Raw genomic sequence first — 23,447 nt, 5'->3', positions numbered from 1 at the left:
AAAGCAGATAATTGTATACTTATCTCATTCCATTGTTGCCAATATTTAATAAACTAATTCTTGTTTAAAACATAGAAGTGGGACATGGGGGTGTGGCTCAATTGATAGAGCACTTGCCTAGTATACACAAGACCCTGGGCTCAATCCCCAGCAGTGAAGAAAAACAAAAGATTGTGTCATAAAACACAGAAGTGCTCGACATACTGAGATACACCGTACTACTGCTATCCCTTATCCAGAATCTTAATTGTGTGTGTAAGACCTAGAAAGATAAAAGTTCCTTAATCCTAGCCAAGAGTCTTTTCTCTGTGCCACTGATCCTCTTAGCAACTAGAATATTCATTCAAAGGAACTTAGTAGTCAACTTACTCATACACCACACTAACCAAATTTTTCTACCTCATTACCTTGTGATCACTGAGTCTGAGTGTCTACACCACTTTCTGAGTATTCAGATGATTATAAAATTCTTAGAACTAAAATCTGCTTCCTGTATTTCTGCCCAGAGAACCTATACCTGTAGACTGTGTTTACACAGAGCAAGTTTCACACCTCAAGCACAAGACCCCCTCAAAGTGTTCAAAGATAGTGTCATTCCTCTCCAGGTCTTCTCTTTCTCTACCTAATGGCTCTCATTCTTTCCACCACCTCATTTTTCTGGACATAACCATCAAGTGGGGCTGACACCTTCCTGAGATTCATCTCTCACATGTCTAGTGGTTGTGAGATAACACCTGTAAAAGCCCCTGCCCTATCCCCTGACTCCCCACAGTAAAGAAAAGGACAAGATGAGGTTTTGCTTAGATCACTGGAGAAGTGGGTGAGCCAGGGGTACAAATTAGAACCATGTCAGTACCTGACTTGGGATCCATACTTCAAGTTGAGGATTTTGTGAGGCTGACGCCAGTGTTCATGTCTGGGGTTTGCTTCACAATAATCACGGGAGGAGCAACTGATGTGAGAAGGGAATAAAAGGTGTAAATGAAACTAAAATGGCCATGTATTGATTATGGTTAAAGCTGGGTAATAGATATATTAGATTCACTATATAATCCTTATTTTTGTATATGTTTGAAGGTTTTTTTATAATAAAACCTTTTTATTCTTTTTGAAATTTTACTAATTTTTTTAGAAATCTTAGGTAGTCTTTACTTTTAATAAAACCTTTTTAAATGTTTCTGATACAATACTTAATACAATACGGCCCCTTCTTTTTTATTAAACTACGATTCTGCCATAGTACAAGACAGGATGAAGACCAGTCTTCTGAAACCACTACCCTCTCTCACACGGAGCCATTGTCCTGCCTCTAGTTCCTGTATAGCATAATGCTGAGGCAAAGGGAAAAGAAAAAGAAAAAGAAATGTACCCTACCTTCAACAATGTGATAATGGGTGATTATCAGATTGTTTGGGTATTTGGGGGGAATGGGACTGGGGTTCAAAGTTGGGGCTTTGCACTTACAAAGCAAGCGCTCTACCACTTGAGTCACACCTCCAGTCCATTTTGCTTTGGTTATTTTGGAGATAGGGTCTCGTTAACCATTCACCCAGTCTAGTCTTCAACTGTTATCCTCCCAATCTCAGCCTGCCAAGTAGCTAGGATTACAGGTATGAACCACTGGCATCAGGCAGTATTGGGGTATTTTTTAATATTTATGAAGGTGTTACATTGATTTTTATAATAGATAAGGTTAAACATAGAACACAAAGAAGCAAGAGACTTCTTCTGAACATCTTCATAGGCATCCAGAATATAAACTGGAATAGAGCACTTATACCAGAAAGACCTTCCCCAGACTGGGTCATGGCTCAAGCAGTAGAGTGCCTGCCTACCAAGCACAAGGCCCTGAGTTCAAATCCCAGAACAGAGAAAAAACACAGTGAGAAAGACCTTCCCAGAAGATTATGGTGCCAGTGCCCAAGGGCAGGAAGTTCAGAAGACCCTCATGACCCTCCAGGCCCAGTGCTAAGGAAACCACTCAGGATAACAGCAGTAAGGAGGTCTGAAAGCTAGACATTGCTTAGCCCTGCCATCTAGGACCAAATGATGCCCTGGCTCAGCTCATGACAGTGGCCCCATCAAACAAGCTCTATGTGGGTTGGTAGTCAGGAAAGTTGAGAACACCCAGCAGTAGAAATTTGAATCTGAGTCACTGGGGTTTGTTCCCATTGCTTGCTCCTTCCCAGATGATGCTGAAAGCCAAAAGTAGATAGTTGTGTGAACTTCATCCCTCAGCACAAGAGGTTTCACCCAACTCCTGGGAAGGGACCATCCAGGCCTATCCAGCACAGGCACTGACCAAAACGAATGCCCTGCACCAAGTGAAAGAGAAAGAAGTAGGTTAAAGGGGCCAGGGGGAATGTATGTGCTAGTGTGAGGGTTCTACAGCAGGCTCAGTTTTTCCTGGAAAAACCTGGACTTTTTCCCTTCTCCCTGTAAAGTATCCCATGACTGAATGTTCTTTACAAAAACTGTTTGTGGCTGCCCTTCTGTGCACCAGATCTCTCAGCCAGGCAGACTAGAGATGGAAAAAATAGCTTATAGATCTCGGTCCAGATTACGTGATTTGTGGCTACAGCCATTACTCAATGAGTGCATGGTTTTGATTAAGTGACAAAAGGCTTTCGTCCTTACTCAACCTTTCAGTACTTTCAACTTACTTGGATAGCTAAAGCATTTGGGGTTTTGGTTTTTGTTGCATGGATGTAGGGCTATTGAATACAACATAAAAGTTGGCTACACTACTTTGGATTGGTTTCCTCATCAATAATTGCATCGGGAAGCAGAGAGCCAGGAAGCTAAGGCCTGCTAGTTTTCATGGTAGGCGGCCTGGTGAAAATCTGCTGTGGTCATCAGCACATGACCTTATCTTTGCTGGGCTCTGAAAAGTGCACCATGACCAACTGCAGGTTTTCCATTACCAACCCTACCTCCGGGTTATAAAACAACCAGCTTGACTTGTTCTTTGGCCTTTATCCTCAAAAGGCCTTTCTGGCAGGTCATCACAGGGACAGATGGCACAATCACACAGGATTATTCAGGAAAAGTTTGACAGAGGAACTATTTGCAAAGGAGGTAAAGTTATGGAAACTAATGGGAGGTGATAGTGCACCCCAGAGCCAGCCTGCCTGCCTCTTCAGCCTAAAGTGACCTGGGGAAGGGGAAGAAAACCAGGAGAAAGTTGAAGTTCTACCTCCACTAACTCTAGTTGTAGCTGCAGGATAGAAGCTGTGGGCTGTGGATGAAGGAAGACCCACACTGGACTGGGTCTGTCAGGGAAAGTGTGTGAATAAATTCTACCCCCTCACTCTCTTTCTACCCAACTCCTGCCAATGTGTGTGGTAGCAAACTAAAGGGTAAGGGCAGCTTTCAAAACAGCCTACAAGATGGACTCCAGAGCAGGGTGGAGAGTGGGCCTAGAGTGATGTTAGTCACTTTTGTGTTACTATAACAGAATATCTAACAGTGGGTATTCTACAAGAAAATATGGCTCACAATTTTGATGGCTGAAGGGTCCGAACAGCATAGCACAGCCTTCTGAATGCAATACAACATGGCAGAAAAACAGCAAGGGAATCAGCCTTATACAAAAGGGGTCAAGCACGTGGAGTGTTCTTGCTGTATAACAACCTACTCTAACAAGAATCAATGCAGCATCCAGGTGTTGGTGGTTCACACCTGTAATCCTAGCTACTCAGGAGGCAGAGATCAGAAGTATTGTGATTCAAAGCCAGCCTGGGCAAATAGTTCAAAAGACCCTATCTTGAAAAAACCCTTCAGTAAAAAAGGGCTGATGGAGTAGCTCAAGGTGTAGGCCCTGAATTCAAACCTCACTACCAAAAAAAAAAAAAAGAATCAATGCAGCCATATGCCCCCATGACCTAATCACCTTCCACTGGGCTTCACCTCTGAAAGATCCACCACCTCTCAATACCGTTACACTGAGGCCAAGTTTCTAGTGCGTGAAGCTTTGAAGAGCAAACCACATCTAAACCATAGCATGTGACCAGTAGATAATAACTACACGGGATCTCTTTCCTGCCTGAGTCCACTACCCAAAAGAACCTTCCATAGAGCTCTTTAGCCTGTTCTTTCTCCTGTGTCTTTGGTTGAAAGCTCCCAAAAGGCCACATTCTATCGTTTTCATAGGAGTTTCCTCAACTCTTCCACTTCAAAGACAGATAAAAAGACTCAGGCATTCTCAAGCCTGTGCTAAAGTAAGTTTTGGTGCAGGAAAGTTAGCAGGTTAAGAAGCATACTGTTGTGACTCACTTCCACATGGGAGACAGAAAACCTACTTTTTTGGAGTCAAATACCCTAAGAGGGAGACTTCTGGCCCCCAGGTGATAGTTGCCACCAAAGGACTCAGAATATTTCAGGAGCCAGAGAGACACCTTCTAATCACTCAGTAGCATTTAACTTCTAATCCTGGCCCCTATGGAAAGGGATGTAATCTAGATACCACAGTCCCACCACAGAGAGGGAACATTCACCCATGCCAGAAAACATGGGGTGGTGTTCAACAAAACTCAGCTAATGGATTTAGAAGAACAAGGCATTTGGCATCACTTTTGCATCATGTTTTTCCCTCTTTGTTCATAATTTATAAATTCATAATACCATCTCTGGTCCCTTGCTGCTCTAGTTATATCTGAGAGAACTGATGACCCTGGGTCCTTCAATTATACTCAATCTGATTTTCAGGAGATAGTCTTCTAATCCTTTGCCAAAGAGACCTACAAAATACCCAGCACTTTTGGGGGATCTTAGATCTAAGATCTGAGCTGGTCCTAATATTAAAGAAACCAAAATGCAATTGTGTCCCACCTCTTAGAGTTGAAAGCACCAAGTAATAAATGGAACCCTAACCTAAATCCACCTACAGTAGGTCAGTTGGGTCCTTCAACCTACCCTATGGTCAATCCTTGGTTCCTGAATGTATAGTTGGTATGTATATACAGTACTTAGAAACTAACAGAACTCTTATAATTCCCTGATTTATAAAATAAGATACGTTATAGGGGTAGGAGGGGGTGACTCAAGGGTAGAGCAACTGCTGAGCAAGTGTGAGGCCCTGAGTTCAAACCCTAGTGCTGAAAACAAGAGAGAAATATTATAGCATGAAAGGTTGAAAGGAAACTTATGTAGCTGCTCCCCTCCCCCAAGACAAGAGGGCAATAAGAAATATCAAAACATTCTAAGTAAAATGGCAGAGTTTTGGTGGCACCCTCAAAGACTTAAATAACACAAGGATTAGTCCTCTAGAAAAGCAAATTTACATCTATGGTAGATAGCAACAGACCACAACTAATTTTACCAATTGGTAGCCTCAGTTGCTGCTGTTATTTTGCATAGTGTATATTCACTAAACTAAATCAACACAACCTCTGACATTTGATGTGTAACTTTTGATCATTAAAATGTATTTTTTCAGTTCCCATTAGGGAAAAAGATCAGTGCAGTTTGAGATAGAAGAGAAGTCTTGTCTCAACACTATATTAGCCTTCCTGTTCTCTCTAAATATAGTCCAAAAGGACCTTTATGTCCAGACATTCTAAAAAACAACACAATGGTCCACCACTATATTGATGACATGAAGTGCAAAGAACAGTGCTTGGGAGGCCTCTTCAGATTTTGCAGACAGCACTTGGAAATACTGCTCTGGTCCATTTATTAAGTGTTTCAGAAGACTGCTATTAGTTTTCAGAGGATCTCCCAAAAAAGAGAAGGTCCTGCAGCAGATTAGGCTGCTATATCAGTAGCCCTGGCACTTGGTCAACAGATTCCATGATAGATGTGAGCATCATGTGAACTTGCTGATAGGTTTTGATGGGGGAATTATAGCACATGTCTCTAGAGCTCTGTATTAAAGCCATGCAGTATACAACAGAGAACTGCTTACCATAAGAATGTTACTGAGCCCTAGTAGATACTAAGCCTGACCTCAGGACACAAGTGACTATGTGATCAAAGCTGTCCATACGAACTGGATAATATCAGAGTCACCAAGTCATAGTATAAGGCAGGCATTCTTAGTAATCCACATGGAGAGTTTGGCTTTTCTGCCCCCACAAATGTAGGTCCCACTTAAAGGTCCTACTTCAATCCCACTGTGGCTGGAGATATAGCAAGGGTTCTGCTAATTCTAAAGCTATTACTCCAAGCTGTCTTGTTAAGTTTGTCTTGAGAAGTGTGGAGGCAACAGTGAAGTTACCATGTGATCCTGATTATCATGAAGACACAGAGTTGTTGCCACATAACAACACAATCATGGCCCAGGGAGGAGTATGAATTGCTTCTTGATGATTCTATGCCCAGTGATAAGTGTAGCATGCAGTTTCCCTAACAAAGATACCATAACCTCAGAGATAAAGGTCTGGGTCACTCCCTTAGATAAACAACCTAAACCAACTGATAGGCTTGTCAAGGAGTGGGGGTAGACAGGAATGATGCTAAAGGTTGAAGTGAATGATTATTAATAATGATTCAGGACCAACTATAACAATTATAACTTGTCCCTAAAAAGATATTTTTAGATAGTATTAACATTTAAATCAGTAGACTTTAAAAAAATTATTCTCCATAATACAGATGGGCCTTATTCAATCTACCAAAGATATTAAAAGCAAGAACTAAGGATCCTGAAGTAGAAAAACATCTTTAGACATACAAACCCTGCCTGAATTTTCAGCCCGTGGAATTCAAGACTGCAGCATCAACTCTTACCTGAATAACCAGCCTTATTTGCCCTTTCTACAGATTTCAGACTTAGAACAAATATCTCTCTCTCTCTCTCTCTCTCTCTCTCATAGATATATGAGATATATATGTGTGTATGTGTGTGTTATATTATATGTAGATGGGAATGTATTATAAAGAGAGATTTTACAACATACAATCTCTATCCTTTTGGTTCTGTTTCTCTGAAGAACCCCCTAATACACCTCCCTTTATGAGACTTCTTTTATTATAAAGTGAAATGTCCACTACCTTGAAGAAAAAGTGACAAGATTAAATGAGCTTAATGTGGGGCATTAGTGGATCAGATCATTTCAAAAGGTGGAGGATAGGTGATACTGGTGTTGTCCTGCAAATATTCCACCACTGATCACCAAAGTAAGAATGCTTCCTTATCCTAATCATCTATAACACTTGCCCTAAACTCTTTCTCAGGTTACAGGAGCATGCTCAGCCAGTGCATACAGCAGACCAGAAATGTTGGGAAGCCAATGCCCTGAAGTAGCTTCAACCCATAACTGCTGAGAGTTGGCAAATAAATAACCTAGTTCCATGACCCTTTTGGCATGACAATGTTGAGCCATGTCCTGTATGTCCCAAAAGTCCCAGGTGAAAGAAAGCTCCAGTTTCTCAAGGGGTAAATTAGCTCCTCAGCACACCCTGTATCTTCTTACCTTCTTTTCTTCTGTTTCATTTCCTCACTCTCCAATTAATGTTTCTAGGAATCGTATCACAAATAAACTACTTGCACTCAAATCTTCATATCAAGGTCTGTTTCTAGAGAAACCCATCTAAGATACTACCAGGCATCAAGAGTACTTAAAACTACCATGACTAGTGTAGTGTGTCCTGGTGCAAAAGCAGTTAGAGCAATGGAGCAGGCTAGAATGCAGAAATAGACACTTATGTAACAGACACTTGGTTTATAGCAAAGGAGGAACTGCAGAGGAGTGGGAAACAATAGTCATCCAATGAATATTGCTGGACCAAGTGAGTATCCACAAGGAAAAATGAATTTGATCCCTATCTCATAAACACACAAGAATCAATTCCAGGAGACCCACACGTAAAAGACAACACAGTAAATCTTTCAGAAAATGTAATAGAAAAATATCTTCATTATCTTCAAGTTTAGAAAGATTTCTTCAAGGCACACAAATAGCACTAACTTTAAAGCAAGTTTTCCAATCTCATACAATTGACATTCTGAACTAGATAAATTCTTTGTTTGCTTGGTTTTTGGCAGAACTGGGGTTTGAACTCAGGGTCTCACACTTGCTAGGCAGGGGCACTGGCAGAACCTCTCTGCCAGCCCTGAACTAGATAAATTCTTGTAATGGGGATTTGCCCTGGGCATTGTAGAATGTTTAGCAGCATCCCTGACCTCTGTCCTCTAGATGTCAACAGGTCCCCCTCTCACCACCCAGTTATGACAACCAAAAGTTTTCAAAACAGTGTCAAATATCCCCTGGAGGTATGGCTGCCAGACTTAAGAGGAAAAAGGGGGGAACAACAGGATGCCAGTTAAATTTGAATTTCAAATAAACAGCAAGAAAAAATACATATATATGCACACACACAAAAGTATATACAGAAAAAGAGAACAGTAAGATATATTATTCATTGTTTACCTAATATTCATATTTATCTGGGTGTCTTGCATTTTATCTGATAACCTATCTGGGGACAAAATCACCCTACAACTGAGAGCTGTTGCCTGTAAAGAAAATTGATTTGATAGATTAGACTACCTGAAGGACTTCTATTCATCAAAAGATACCTTCAAGAGTAAAAAAGCAAACCACTGAATGGGATATCTTTGATCACACACATCAGCAAAGGGCTCAAATACAGAATTCATAAATTATGCCTAAGTAAGAAAACATCAGAAAGCCAGGAGTTTAGGCACAAGCCTCAGCTCTCAGGAGCTGAGGCAGGAGGATCAAGAGTTCAAGCTACACAGCAAGACCCTGCCTCAAAAAAAGAAAAAAAAGTAAAGAAAAAGGATAAAAACAGAAAGACTTTGTTTCTATGCCATAGAAACATAGACAAGAGATTTGAATGGGAAATTAACAAAATAAGATAACAAAATGGCAAAAGTAAACATGAAAGTTACCCAACACTGTTAGTAATCAGGAAGATAATACAGATTGAATCACAAAGCAATAGTACTACACACTCACCAGAATGACTAAAATTAGAAAGACTGGTCATATCAAGTATTGATAAGAAGAGCAACAGGAATTCTCATCCACTGCTAAAGGGAGTATCAACTGATGCAACTACTTTGACAGTATCAACTGAGAAACTGAAAATTCACATATACTACAACACCAATTCCACACCTAGGAATACACCCAAAAGAAATCTCCACATCATAAAACATGAATAAGAATGTGCATAACACCACGATATGTGGAAACAACCCAAAAGTCCATCAACAGCATAATGAATAAGTAAAATTGTAATGTAGTCATACAACAGGACACCACCAGCAATAAAAAAAATTAACAACTGTTACAATAACATAAATGAATGTCACAAACATGTTGAGGAAAGAAAAGGATGGGCTTAAAAGAAGATCTATTGTGTCAATCTACTTATATAAAGTTCAAAAATAGACAACACTAATCTATGGAGGTTTGGAGGCAAGATGCAATGGAGGGACTTCACCTGGCATTCTTCCTCCTGAACACATCATTTTGAACATCTTTTATTACACCTGATTCCTACAGAACTGCTGAGACGATTGGTGCTGGAGGCAAAGTACTTTTGAAACCATCAACCTAAGTGTGCCCATAAGTGCCAATAACAAGGGTGCACATGGCCCAGGCAAAAAAAATATGTGGCATGCAGTGTGTGGCCCAGGGCAAAGAAGCCACAGCAGGCAGCCCAGAGTGGAAAAGCCCCTGTGCCACAAGCACAGAAGCTGTGAAGGGGGCAGTGCATGTTCTTAACCTGGTAGAAAAATGGATGAGAGGAATACAGGGAGTGAACCCATCCAAATATAAGTGCCCAGCCAACAAAGGATAGTGCCCTTTGGACCAATGGAGCACTACCACCAGCCACAGCCCCATCTAAGAAATTACAGCAATGTGCATTTTTGTCCGGAGCTGCCTTAAGCATTCCCATCCCACTGAAGAGATGTGCCACCAGAACAGACATCTGACAAAGGACTGAACACAGATTACAATAAAAGATTTAAGCAGTCAGAGGCTTGGGAGAGGGGAAAGCTACTAGTTTAGGGGCATAGTGTGAGACTGGCAAGATAACAGCCCAAACTACAGAAACCTTTACTGGGATTGTATTCAGATCTCCAAATTCTCTCTCTTTCTTTCTCTCTCTCTCTCTCTCTCTCTTTCTCTCTCTCTGTTTCACACACACACACACACACACACACACACTGGAAAAGGAGCACAGACTGCAAACAGTATACACACACACACACACACACACACACACACACAGGAAAAGGAGCACAGACTGCAAACAGTACACACACACACAGGAAAAGGAGCACAGACTGCAAACAGTACACACACACACACACACACACACTGGAAAAGGAGCACAGACTGCAAACAGTACACACACACACAGGAAAAGGAGCACAGACTGCAAACAGTACACACACACACACAGGAAAAGGAGCACAGACTGCAAACAGTACACACACACACACACACACACACACACACAGGAAAAGGAGCACAGACTGCAAACAGTACACACACACACAGGAAAAGGAGCACAGACTGCAAACAGTACACACACACACACACACACACACACACACACAGGAAAAGGAGCACAGACTGCAAACAGTACACACACACACAGGAAAAGGAGCACAGACTGCAAACAGCACACACACACACACACACACACACAGGAAAAGGAGCACAGACTGCAAACAGCGCACACACACACACACACACACACACACACACACACACACACACACACACACAGGAAAAGGAGCACAGACTGCAAACAGTATCCCACCAGACTGCCATCTAGTGGAATGAAAGACTAAGACATTGAGGAGGGAAAAAAAACAACCACTCAGGAGAGCATTAGAAGATTCTAAATTTTTTAATACTAACTTGTTTTTGTCACTGTTAAGTTTTGAATGTTTAGATTTTTATGCATTTGTTTGTATTGGGTTTTTTCTGTACATCTGAGTTGAGTAATGTTGTACTCTTTCTCAATTTCCCTGTAGTTTGCTTCCCCCACTTCCTTTTCTCTGCAGTCATCATAAGAGAGCCACAAAACCTGCCTTTCAGTATTCAATTGTAAACCGTATCTTCTCCTTCCCTTTCCTGCTAGCTTCCACGTTTATGCTTTTTCTCCCATCTACAATAGAACTGCTCTCGAGCTCATATTTTCTTCTATCTCTATTTACTCACCCATAATCTTCCCTTGTTACTTATACTTTAAGGTGGTAAATAGATTGCCAGATCATCTTGGGATTTTTTGTTTTGTTTTGTTTTGTTTACATTTGTTTTCTGTCTGTTCAATTTTCTCCATTTCTCTTATTCTTCTCTCCCTCAACACAATGGTAACTAGATCTTTTCAACCTAACTCACTCCATTATCTCCTTAACCCCTCCTATTAAGCTTAGCCACCACCCTTTTCTATGCCTTATAAAACCATATACCTGTATTATTCATTAGTTATCCACCCTATCTCTTTCCCATTCCACCCATACTACCTTGATCTTCCTAGATCATGAAGATTCACCTTTGCTCCAATATACCTCTAAAGATACTGGAGGAGTAGCAGTGATTGATCACTTTAGGGATTGTTGTGATCTAAGGCTGTGATTTATCAACTGGGATAGCTTTAGCAGATAAGCTTCCTCTCCCTATATGGAATTGGGAAAGGGGCACCCAGCATTTCGAGAACTGAAGCTAAAGGTTTGGCTACTAAGCCACATACCTCTGGTCTACTTGTACACCCACCATCATGGAAAGGGCAGAGAACCAATCATGAACCAAATTCAACTCTATCAGGATAAAAATAAGCTTGGCCTAGCTTTTCCTACCTGTATCTGTTTGGTCTTTTTACAATTGCTCCTGAGTATCCTTAGTGTTGCTCTGCTACAAAATGTATTGGCATAAAACATGGTATTATTCTCATTGTTCTATGGTTCAGGAAGTCATACATTCTGTTGCCTCCCCTGGGAAGATTCAAAGGCTGGGGTAACTCAATAGGTGCAGGAGTTACCTTCCAACATTTTCATCCACACATTTGGCAGCTGTTTCTGACTGTTGACTAGGACCTCAGCTGGGCTGTCAACTGGAGCACCTATCTATATGTGGATTCTCTACATAGTCTTTGTGCATGGGTTAGTTTTGATTTCCTCATAAGTTAGAGAGTGGGTTCTAAGAATAAACATCTCAAAATGATAAAATGGAAGTGTGTGGCATTTTTATGACCTAGTCTTGGAAGTCATATTCCTTCAAGCAGTCATAAACACCCATCTAGGCATAAGGGAAGGGACATGCATTTCACCTCTTGAGGATTCCAGAATAGCACCTGACCTAAGAAATAAGTTCAAGTCCTCTGGGTACTTGATCATACTCTAAAGGGAGGGAATCTTCCTGAAAATGAAGCCAACCCACAAAAAAGACAAGCTGAAAATGAGAAAAACATAGATTCCTAATGACATTAGTTGAACCCCTGCATAAAGCCATGAATGAAGTCAGTAGGTTTTTCAATATTACCACTGTATCTTCCTTTTCTCTCTGCAGTGAAGGGTAACAAATGAGAAAAGTTTCCGATTTTTCTCTCAAAATCGACTTTTTTTTCCATATCTAAATAACAGTCTGGAAAATAGGGAATTCTCAGTGGTTTTTTTTTTGGGGGGGGGGCAGGGGCGAAACTAAATACATTTTAATAGAAAATAAAATACAAAATAACTCTTCTCAGAAAACAAAAATAGTTAATCCTTTCCCCACACTTTAGACCCTGCTTTTCCTCAGAGCATGGTTTGTTATGTACACTACAATTTGTTTGCAATGCTTGTCACGCTGGTGCTACAGTGCAGGGTGGGAGATCATCCCAGGAAAGACACTGAAAGCCAGCTCAACTGAAATTCAACATTCCCTAAATCTATCTTGTGACTTATTCTCAATTATTCTTTAACATAATCTTTTGTGTGTGTGTGTGTGTGTGTGTGTGTGTGTGTGTGTGCGCGCGTCTGTGTATGTGTCTGTGTCTGTGTGTCTGTGGGTATTGGGAATCACACCCAGGGCCTCACGCCTGCTAGGCAAGCAAGCAAGTTTTTATTGAGAGAAGAAATATTCAGAGATTGGTTCCATAAATTAAGGAGTAGGAAAGACACAAGATATGACATCAGAGAAGTCGCCCGCTATACATCTTTTCCAGAATTAGAGAGGTCAGAATTAGATTTAAAATGCTGTCTGGGGGGAGAGATTCCAAGATGGCAGCTAGAGGGAGGAAGCAGAAAGCGAGCCTCCTATAGTGAAATCTTGAAGAGATGCTGGAGACACACTTTGCAGGCATAATCACTGAGAAGAGGCATAACTTTGACCCCTCCACACCTACAGCTGGCGCAGAGAATCTCCACTTCATGCTAAATGGAGAAACCAGGAGGGCCCCGGGGCCGCCAGTCGCCCACGCCCAGATGGCTTGGGAGGACGCAGACCAGGTGATCTTCGCAGTACCGCGGTACTCCCACAGACAAGCCTGGGCCAGAGCAGCATAGCCCCCTGGACAGACTGAACTCCACCCGGGGGAAAAAAAGAGTTCAGACTAATAAGCAATAAGAACAATAAGGACACATGGGAGAGAGGGTGGGGCGCACTGAGTGCCAAAGATTGGGGGAAGGGAATCCTTCCCGGGACTGCAAATAAACAAGCCGAGCAGGCAGGAGAAGCTCTGGTGGGAGCGGGGGGCGCACACCCAGCAACCAGGAGCAGGAAAGCTTGTGAGAGTGGCGGTGGGAGGAAAACTCCACAAGAGAGGGGGGAAGACCAACCTCCCACATGAACTGTAAATAAACACGCAGGCCTGAGAATGGGGGTGCAGTGTCACCTTTCCCAGTGTGCTTGGAAAGGGGAAAGCTTGTAGTAGAGGCTCCCACACAGGAGATCTCTAAGCAAACAAAGCCTGCAGGGCCAGGTGAGTGCTAACTCACCCCAGAGATTTGCATAAATAATGCCACCAGCAACAGCAGGCTGACAGCAGTGGGCAGGCAAGCCAAAGCCGCAGATACCACTCTCAGAACTGTCTCCAGACTCTTTTTTTTTCTTCTTCTCCCTACCTTTGATGAGAGAAAAACCAAATTACACCTGAGCTGAAAAACTTACTGAAACTGTATTGCATTTGAACTTGGGACATTTGGTGGGTTTTTGTGTGTGTGTGTGTGTGTGTGTGTGTGTGTGTGTGTGTGTGTAGTTTTGTTCTACTTTATGCGTCCCCTTTGATGAGACAACTACAGAACAACATCTGAGGCACCATCTCTAGGATTGGAGACTGAAATGGACACCCAAATTATTAACACTGAAACTTCATTGCATTTGAACTTGGAGGTTTTTTGGTTTTTTGGGGTTTTTTTAAATTTTCCATTTTTCATTTTATTTTAATTCACTTTTATATATAGATATTTCTTTCATTTACTTATTTTTTATTTTAATTCTCATGTTTATTTTTTTATTTTTGATTTTCAATCCTCTCTCTGTCTCTCTAATGTCTGTTCAGCTTACTGTTGATTAGTACACTAATGCTCCCTGTTTATATCTTTGAAACTTTGTTGTCTGATACCCTGTTCTGTTTTCTCCTTCTTGTCTATGTATTTGTTTTTCCCTTTTCTTTAACTTCTTGCTTTACATCTCAGCTCACCCTTCCATTCTAAATATTACCATTGTTATTATTACAAGCTAGAAAATACTTAACTGCACACAGTACAGGGACAGTAACAATACCAAAGACAATGACAGGAAGACAGAAAAAAAAGGGAAACCAGTTTCCCCACAGCAAAAAATTAGTACAGGAACCAGAGGGGAATGAAGAAAACAGATACTCGATCCAGACTCCAACACAATGAAGATAAACTATGCCAAAGGCACCAATGAAGCCCACAAGAATAATTTAAAAGAAGACATAATACAGGTACTCAATGAGAATTTTATAGAGATGATACTGGATAGGGTCAACCAAAATGTAGAGGAGACACTCAAGAAATTCCAAGACAACAAAAAGAGAAAATTAGAAAAAGCAAAAGAAGAAATAAAGGAAAACATAGAAGCATTGTATAAACACCAAAGTGAAACAGAGAACACGATTAATAAACAGATAAATGAACTCAGAACAAAAATAGACAACATTAAAGAGGAAACCACCCAGGATATGGAAAACCTCAGAAAAAAGAACGAAACAGAACTGCAAAACAAAACGGAAGGCCAATCAAGCAGAATACAACAAACAGAAGACAGAATCTCAGAAACTCAAGATGAAATGGTAATTAAAGGAAAAACCGAAGAACTATTAATTAAACAACTCAAGACCTGTGAAAAGAAAATGCAAGAACTCACCAACTCCATCAAAAGACCAAACTTGAGAATCATGGGCATCGAAGAAGGAGAAGAGGTGCAAGTGAAGGGAATGCATAATATATTCAACAAAATAATAACAGAAAATTTCCCAAATCTAGAGAAAGATATTCCCATACAGATGCAAGAGGCCTCCAGGACACCAAACAGACCAGATCAAAATAGAACTACCCCATGACATAACATCATTAAAACAACAAGTTCAGAAACTAAGGAAAGAATATTGAAGGCTGTAAGAGAAAAAACAAATAACATACAAAGGTAAACACATCAAAATCACAGCAGACTTCTCAACAGAAACATTAAAAGCAAGAAGATCATGGGGTGAGATCTTCTGGGCACTGAATGAAAATAACTTCAACCCCAGGATACTCTACCCAGCAAAACTATCATTCAAAATAGATGGAGCAATAAAAGTCTTCCATGATAAGAAGAAACTAAAACAATATGTGACCACAAATCCACCACTACAAAAGATTCTGCAAGGGATTCTGCACACAGAAAGTGAAACACAACTTAACCATGAAAACACAGGCAGCACCAAACCACAGGAAAAGAAAAAGCAAGACAGTAGAGAGTAACCTCAACTTAGGTACACACAATCAAACCTTCAAACAACTAAGACAACTAAATGACAGGAATCACCACATACCTGTCAGTACTAACACTTAATGTTACTGAATTTAATTCACCCATCAAAAGGCACCGCTTGATGAAATGGATTAAAAAGGAAGGTCCAACAATTTGTTGCTTACAGAAGACCCATCTCACTGACAGAAATAAGCATAGGCTTAGGATGAAAGGCTGGAAGAAGATTTACCAAGCCAATGCCCCTGAAAACAGGCAGGAGTAGCAACACTTATCTCTGACAAAGTAGACTTCAAACTTACATTGATCAAATGAGATAAAGAAGGGCATTCCATACTAATAAAAGGGGAAATAGACCAAAAGGAAATAATAATTATCAACCTGTATGAACCCAATGTCAACGCACCCAATATCATCAAACATACCCTGAAAGACCTAAAAGCATATATAAACGCCAACACAGTGGTTGTGGGAGAATTTAACACCCCATTATCATCAATAGATAGGTCATCCAAACAAAAAATCAATAAACAAATCCAAGATCTAAAATATGCAATAGATCAAATGGACCTAGTTGATGTCTACAGAACATTTCACCCAACTTCTACACAATATACATCCTTCTCAGCAGCCCATGGAACCTTCTCCAAAATAGATCATATCCTAGAGCACAAAGCAAGTCTCAGCAAATATAAGAAAATAGAAATTATACCGTGCATACTATCTGATCACAATTCAGTAAAAGTAGAACTCAACAACAAAAGTAAAGACAAAAAACATGCAAACAGCTGGAAACTAAATAACTCATTACTTAGTGAAGAATGGATCATCGATGAAATAAAAGAAGAAATTAAAAAGCTCCTGGAAGTCAATGAAAATGAAAACACAACCTACTGGAACCTATGGGACACAGCAAAGGCAGTCCTGAGAGGAAAGTTTATAGCCATGAGTGCATATATTAAAAAGACTGAAAGATCCCAAATCAATGACCTAATGATACATCTCAAACTCCTAGAAAAACAAGAACAAGCAAATCCCAAAACAAACAGAAGGACAGAAATAATAAAAATAAGAGCTGAAATCAACGAAATAGAAACCAAAAACACCATACAAAGAATTAATGAAACAAAAAGTTGGTTCTTTGAAAAAATAAACAAGATCGATAGACCCCTGGCAAACCTGACTAAAATGAGGAGAGAAAAAACCCAAATTAGTAGAATCAGGAATGCAAAAGGGGAGATAACAACAAACACCATGGAAGTACAGGAAATCATCAGAGACTACTTCGAGAACCTATATTCAAATAAATTTGAAAATCTTACAGAAATGGACAGATTTCTACATACATATGATCATACAAAACTGAACCAAGAGGAAATTAATCACCTGAATAGATCTGTAAAACAAAATAAAATTGAAGCAGCAATCAAGAGTCGCCCCAAAAAGAAAAGTCCAGGACCTGATGGATTCTCTGCTGAATTCTATCAGACCTTTAAAGAAGAACTGATACCAACCCTCCTTAAACTGTTCCACAAAATAGAAAGGGAAGGAAAACTGCCTAACACATTTTATGAAGCCAGTATTACACTTATCCCAAAACCAGGCAAAGACACCTCCAAAAAGGAGAACTATAGGCCAAACTCCTTAATGAACATTGATGCAAAAATCCTCAACAAAATAATGGCAAACCGAATTCAACAACACATCAAAAAGATTATTCATCACGACCAAGTAGGCCATCCCAGGGATGCAGGGGTGGTTCAACATACAAAAATCAATAAACGTAATAAACCACATTAACAGAAGCAAAGACAAAAACCACTTGATAATCTCAATAGATGCAGAAAAAGCCTTTGATAAGATCCAACACCATTTCATGATAAAAGCTCTAAGGAAACTAGGAATAGAAGGAAAGTACCTCAACATTATAAAAGCTATATATGACAAACCTACAGCCAGCATTATACTTAATGGAGAAAAACTGAAACCATTCCCTCTAAAATCAGGAACCAGACAAGGATGCCCACTATCTCCACTCTTATTCAACATAGTCCTGGAATTCCTAGCCAGAGCAATTAGGCAAGAAGAAGGAATAAAAGGAATACAAATAGGTAAAGAAACTGTCAAAATATCCCTATTTGCAGACGACATGATCCTATACCTTAAAGACCCAAAAAACTCTACTCAGAAGCTTCTAGACATCATCAATAGCTATAGCAAGGTAGCAGGATATAAAATCAACATAGAAAAATCATTAGCATTTCTATACACTAATAATAAACAAACTGAAAAAGAATGTATGAAAACAATTCCATTGACTATAGCCTCAAAAAAAATCAAATACCTACGTGTAAACCTAACAAAAGATGTGAAAGACCTCTACAAGGAAAACTATACACTTCTGAAAAAGAGACTGAGGAAGACTATAGAAAGTGGAGAGATCTCACATGCTCATGGTAGAATCAACATAGTAAAAATGTCTATATTCCCAAAAGTAATCTACGTGTTTAATGCAATTCCCATCAAAATTCCAATGACATTCATTAAAGAGATCGAAAAATCTACCGTGAAATTTATATGGAAACACAAGAGGCCACGAACAGCCAAGGCAATACTCAGTCAAAAGAACAATGGCGGAGGTACACAATACCTGACTTCAAACTATATTACAAAGCAATAACAATAAAAACAGCATGGTACTGGCACAAAAACAGACATGAAGACCAGTGGAACAGAATAGAGGACCCAGATATGAAGCCACACAACTATAACCAACTTATCTTTGACAAAGGAGCTAAAAATATACGATGGAGAAATAGCAGCTTCTTCAACAAAAATTGCTGGGAAAACTGGTTAGCAGTCTGCAAAAAACTGAAACTAGATCCATGTATATCACCCTATACCAATATTAACTCAAAATGGATCAAGGATCTTAATATCAGACCACAAACTCTAAAGTTGATACAGGAAAGAGTAGGAAATACTCTGGAGTTAGTAGGTATAGGTAAGAACTTTCTCAACGAAACCCCAGCAGCACAGCAACTAAGAGATAGTATAGATAAATGGGACCTCATAAAGCTAAAAAGCTTCTGTTCATCAAAAGAAATGGTCTCTAAACTGAAGAGAACACCCACAGAGTGGGAGAAAATATTTGCCAGCTATACATCAGACAAAGGACTGATAACCAGAATATATAGGGAACTTAAAAAACTAAATTCTCCCAAAACTAATAAACCAATAAAGAAATGGGCAAGTGAACTAAACAGAACTTTCTCAAAAGAAGAAATTCAAATGGCCAAAAAACACATGAAAAAATGCTCACCGTCTCTAGCAATATAGGAAATGCAAATTAAAACCACACTAAGATTCCACCTCACCCCTGTTAGAATAGCCATCATTAGCAACACCAACAACAACAGGTGTTGGCGAGGATGCGGGGAAAAAGGAACCCTCTTACACTGTTGGTGGGAATGTAAACTAGTACAACCACTCTGGAAAAAAATTTGGAGGCTACTTAAAAAGCTAGACATTGATCTACCATTTGATCCAGCAATACCACTCTTGGGGATATACCCAAAAGACTGTGACACAGGTTACTCCAGAGGCACCTGCACACCCATGTTTATTGCGGCACTATTCACAATAGCCAAGTTATGGAAACAGCCAAGATGCCCCACCACCAACAAATGGAATAAGAAAATGTGGTATCTATACACAATGGAATTTTATGCAGCCATGAAGAAGAATGAAATGTTATCATTCGCTGGTAAATGGATGGAATTGGAGAACATCATTCTGAGTGAGGTTAGCCTGGCCCAAAAGACCAAAAATCGTATGTTCTCCCCCATATGTGGACACTAGATCAAGGGCAAGCACAACAATGGGATTGGACTTTGAGCACATGATAAAAGCGAGAACACACAAGTGAGGGGTGAGGATAGGTAAGACACCTAAAAAAGTAGCTAGCATTTGTTGCCCTTAACGCAGAGAAACTAAAGCAGATACCTTAAAAGCAACTGAGGCCAACAGGAGAAGGGGACCAGGAACTAGAGAAAAGGTTAGAACCAAAAGAATTAACCTAGAAGGTAACACACACCACGCACAGGAAATCAATGTGAGTCAACTCCCTGTATAGCTATCCTTATCTCAACCAGCAAAAACCCTTGCTCCTTCCTATTATGGCTTATACTCTCTACGACAAAATTAGAAATAAGGGCAAAATAGTTTCTGCTGGGTATTGAGGGGGTAGGGGGGAGAAGGAGGGGGCGGAGTGGGTGGTAAGGGAGGGGTTGGGGGCAGGGGGGAGAAATGACCCAAGCCTTGTATGCACATATGAATAATAAAATAAAATCAATGCTGTCTGTGTTCTCTAAAAAGGAGCTCATCTAGAGAGGTAGGCAGAGATGCTCAAATACCCAGAAAAGTAGAGGAAACATCTGAAAGAGAACAAGGAGTGTACCACAATTTCAGGTATAGCTGAGAGACTGCAAGACTCTCATAGAAGCCTTAATTGCAGCACAGACGTTGTGGTGGTTTTAAAATATGCCCACAAATACATTGACACTCCTCCCTTCAAACACTGAAGCCAACTTTCCCTACCCTTGGATTAAGTGACTTACTTCTAATAAATAGACTGTGGTAAAAGTAACTGTATGCCAATAAGCAGGAGCTGCTATTTATATAAATAATCAATCTGCACAAATTCTTTTTCTCGGTATATATAATTAAGAAATAATACATGCGTTTTGATTTACCAAAAAAAAAAAGTGACTGTATGCAACTTCTAAGACTAGATCAGTCATTAAAGGCACTGAGGTTTCCTCCTTATTCTCTTTGTCTTGAGTCACTCACTCCAGGAGTCAACTGCTAGGTGATAAGGATACTGAAGCAACCCTTTGCAGAGGTTCACATGACAAAAAAAAAGAACTGGCAAGAAACAAGGCCTCCTGCCAAAAGCATGTGAATGAGTCGTCTTGAATTCTCTGCTCCAGTTAAGTTACAGATGATTACAGCCCTGGTTGATATTTTGACCACAACCTCTTGAGAAACCCTGAGCCATAACTACCTACCTAAGGGTTCCAGGTTCCTAGCACACAGAATGTTATTGTTGTTTCAAACCAACATGTTTGAGGATAATTCGTTAACAGCAGCATGTAACTAACTAAATACTAGACTGCAGCGTATTGCCTGCCAAAAGTGATTATGGGAGATAACCAAGAGATGAGCCTGAGGGGAGACTCATCAAGGTTCACAAATTCTCTACTGATGGCCAGAAGGTGATGCAAGTGTTTCTTCATCCCTCATGGAACACTCTCAAACACTGACATCAAGGCAAGAGGCCAAAACACTATACCCAAAGACCTGGCTCAACCACCTGTGCCTTAGTTGCTCTCATCAGGAAACATCCAAAGGCCAAATCAAATGAGATCCTTCTGAGCAGACATTGATTACTAGATGACAGTATCTGACCAAAGGACCTGCCACACCCAGGTATCCAGGCATGAGCAGGAAATAAAAGGGAAAAGACACTCTGAGAGATTAAGAATTTACCCAGAAGAAAAAGAGACATTTAAATTAGAAATGCTACTTTTGCTGGGTGAGTATAACTTTGTTCCACTACAAAGGAGAAATTTCGTGATTAACTAAACTTGTGTTTAATTATAGAAAATAAAGTTATATTTCTGTACATCTGAAATGTGTCTAAAATTTTAAATCAATTAGTTTTATTAAGAAAAATACAAAAATACAAAGAAAAATAAAATGAATAGCCATGTACCCACCACCTGACCTAAGAAATAAGTTCAAGTCCTCTGGATACTTGATCATACTCCCACACTACCTCCACAGGTAATGAGTACTGGGTTTTCCCATTATCATTCCCTTGCATTTATTTTTATTTTGACTACAAATCTATTTATCTCCACAATAAAATTAACTATTATTTTTCCTTGTTTTTAATCTTTAAATAAATAGCATCATATTTTAAGTACTTTTGTGCAACTTCCTTTTTGCTTAATATTATAGTTGTAAGGAAATAAAAGGGGGATTCTGGCTAAACCAATCCAACAGGATTCTTGCTGAAGAAGCAATTCCCAGGTATCATCTGGGGGATGGCAGAGGATGAGGGGCCAGATATTGCATATAACCAGATATAGAGGAAAGAGGAAGAGGTGGTTCTCACTAAATTGACTTAGCAAGGCTATTTGCTAAAACTGGATTTTACACGGAAATACTCAGATGAACCTAAAAAAAAATATTCAAAAGCCTGACTAAAGTTTGGCCAAGCAAAGAATCATTGTTATAGCCTCAGTCCCAAGGCATACTGTTTTGTGGTCTCTAGACATTTCCTTTATTTTTCTAGATAACAGCAATGCATTTAAATACAGGCATGTTAAGTTTTATCCAGCGTATCTAGGAATTTTGTACTTGTCAGTTTTTAGGACATAGTAACTAGAGTATTCCTTCCACATGTTATTCAAAGACCACTAAGCTTGCAATGTGTGGAACAGTTTGGAGAAATGTGTAAAGCAAGGAGACCTATTCGGAGATTATTACAGAAATTTAAACAAGAAGGAATAACTGGAATGCAGGGTGTAGTGGCAGAGACAAAGAGAAATAGATCCGGGAGATACATAAAATCAACAAAGGTTGGGTATGTAGCTCAGTGGTAGAGCACTTGCCTCGCACAGGAGAGGCAGTGGTTTCAATCCCCAACACTGGTGAGAAAAAAAAAAAATCAACAGGGTTTCAGGCAACCAGGAACAGGTGTCCAGAAGTCAAGAGGTTTTTTTTAATAGGAGTCCAAGAGAAATCTGAATTGTACAGGAGTTCTGGGGAGTCTACTGTGCAAAACCTGGTAACTGAATTCACAATGTAGGTGCTTGGTGGAGATTGCAGAGTGGAAAGAGAAGAAAATCCGAGGACCCTAAGGAATACCAACACTTTAAGAGTTTAAAGGAGACTGAGCAAGCAAGAGACTGAAAAGAGTAAGGAGAATGTCCCAGAGACGGTGTGGTTTTTCACTGAGGCCAAGAATCGAGTACTGCCAAAGATCGAAAGGCGGTGGCACGCAACAGGTGATTCTGAGCGTTCAAACAAAGTGAACTACAACGCGCATTAGATTTGGGGACACATGGGAAATCTGTGCTCTTGGAGAGAGGGGGAATGGCAGAAACCAGATGGAGTGAACTGGGAAGTAGAAAATGTAAACAGTTTTGAGACGTCTGCTTATGAACACAAAGAACATCACAGGAGGAAAAAGAGGGAGCAGTGGGAGCTGGAGAAGGGTTAAGGATGAGAGAAACTTTAGAAGGTGTGAATGCTGACAGGATGAGAACAGTGCGAAAAGAGTACGAGGAGTACAAAAGTATGAAGAGAAACAAATCCACCTTGCGTCTAGTTTCGTTCGTTCCTTTCCTTCGAGAGAACGCTGCTTCTGCACCTCGCCGCTCCGCCTCCACGCCTCCACGCCTCCACGCCTCCACGCCTCACCCCTCACCCCTCACCCCCGTGAAATTTACTCAGTTGTTATAAGTTCTT

At 40.2% G+C, this 23,447-nt stretch overlaps 1 protein-coding gene across 1 annotated transcript in view; it reads right to left on the bottom strand.

Annotated features, from left to right (window-relative positions):
• LOC141421609 (inhibitor of Bruton tyrosine kinase-like) overlaps nt 1-23,406 on the bottom strand; it is a 221,229-nt gene extending 197,823 nt beyond the window's left edge. Inside the window, exons 1-2 of the mRNA XM_074068285.1 lie at nt 23,297-23,406; nt 857-952 (exon numbers count right to left, since the gene is read on the bottom strand). Of these exons, the coding sequence (XP_073924386.1) occupies nt 857-872 (16 nt within the window). The 5' untranslated portion in view covers nt 873-952; nt 23,297-23,406. The remainder of the gene's footprint in view (nt 1-856; nt 953-23,296) is intronic.
• Between the last annotated feature and the right edge of the window lie 41 nt (nt 23,407-23,447).

This window comes from Castor canadensis, chromosome 3 (genome assembly GCF_047511655.1).
Source record: "Castor canadensis chromosome 3, mCasCan1.hap1v2, whole genome shotgun sequence".
NCBI lineage: Eukaryota > Metazoa > Chordata > Mammalia > Rodentia > Castoridae > Castor > Castor canadensis.
This window is presented reverse-complemented; position numbering and strand designations above follow the sequence as displayed.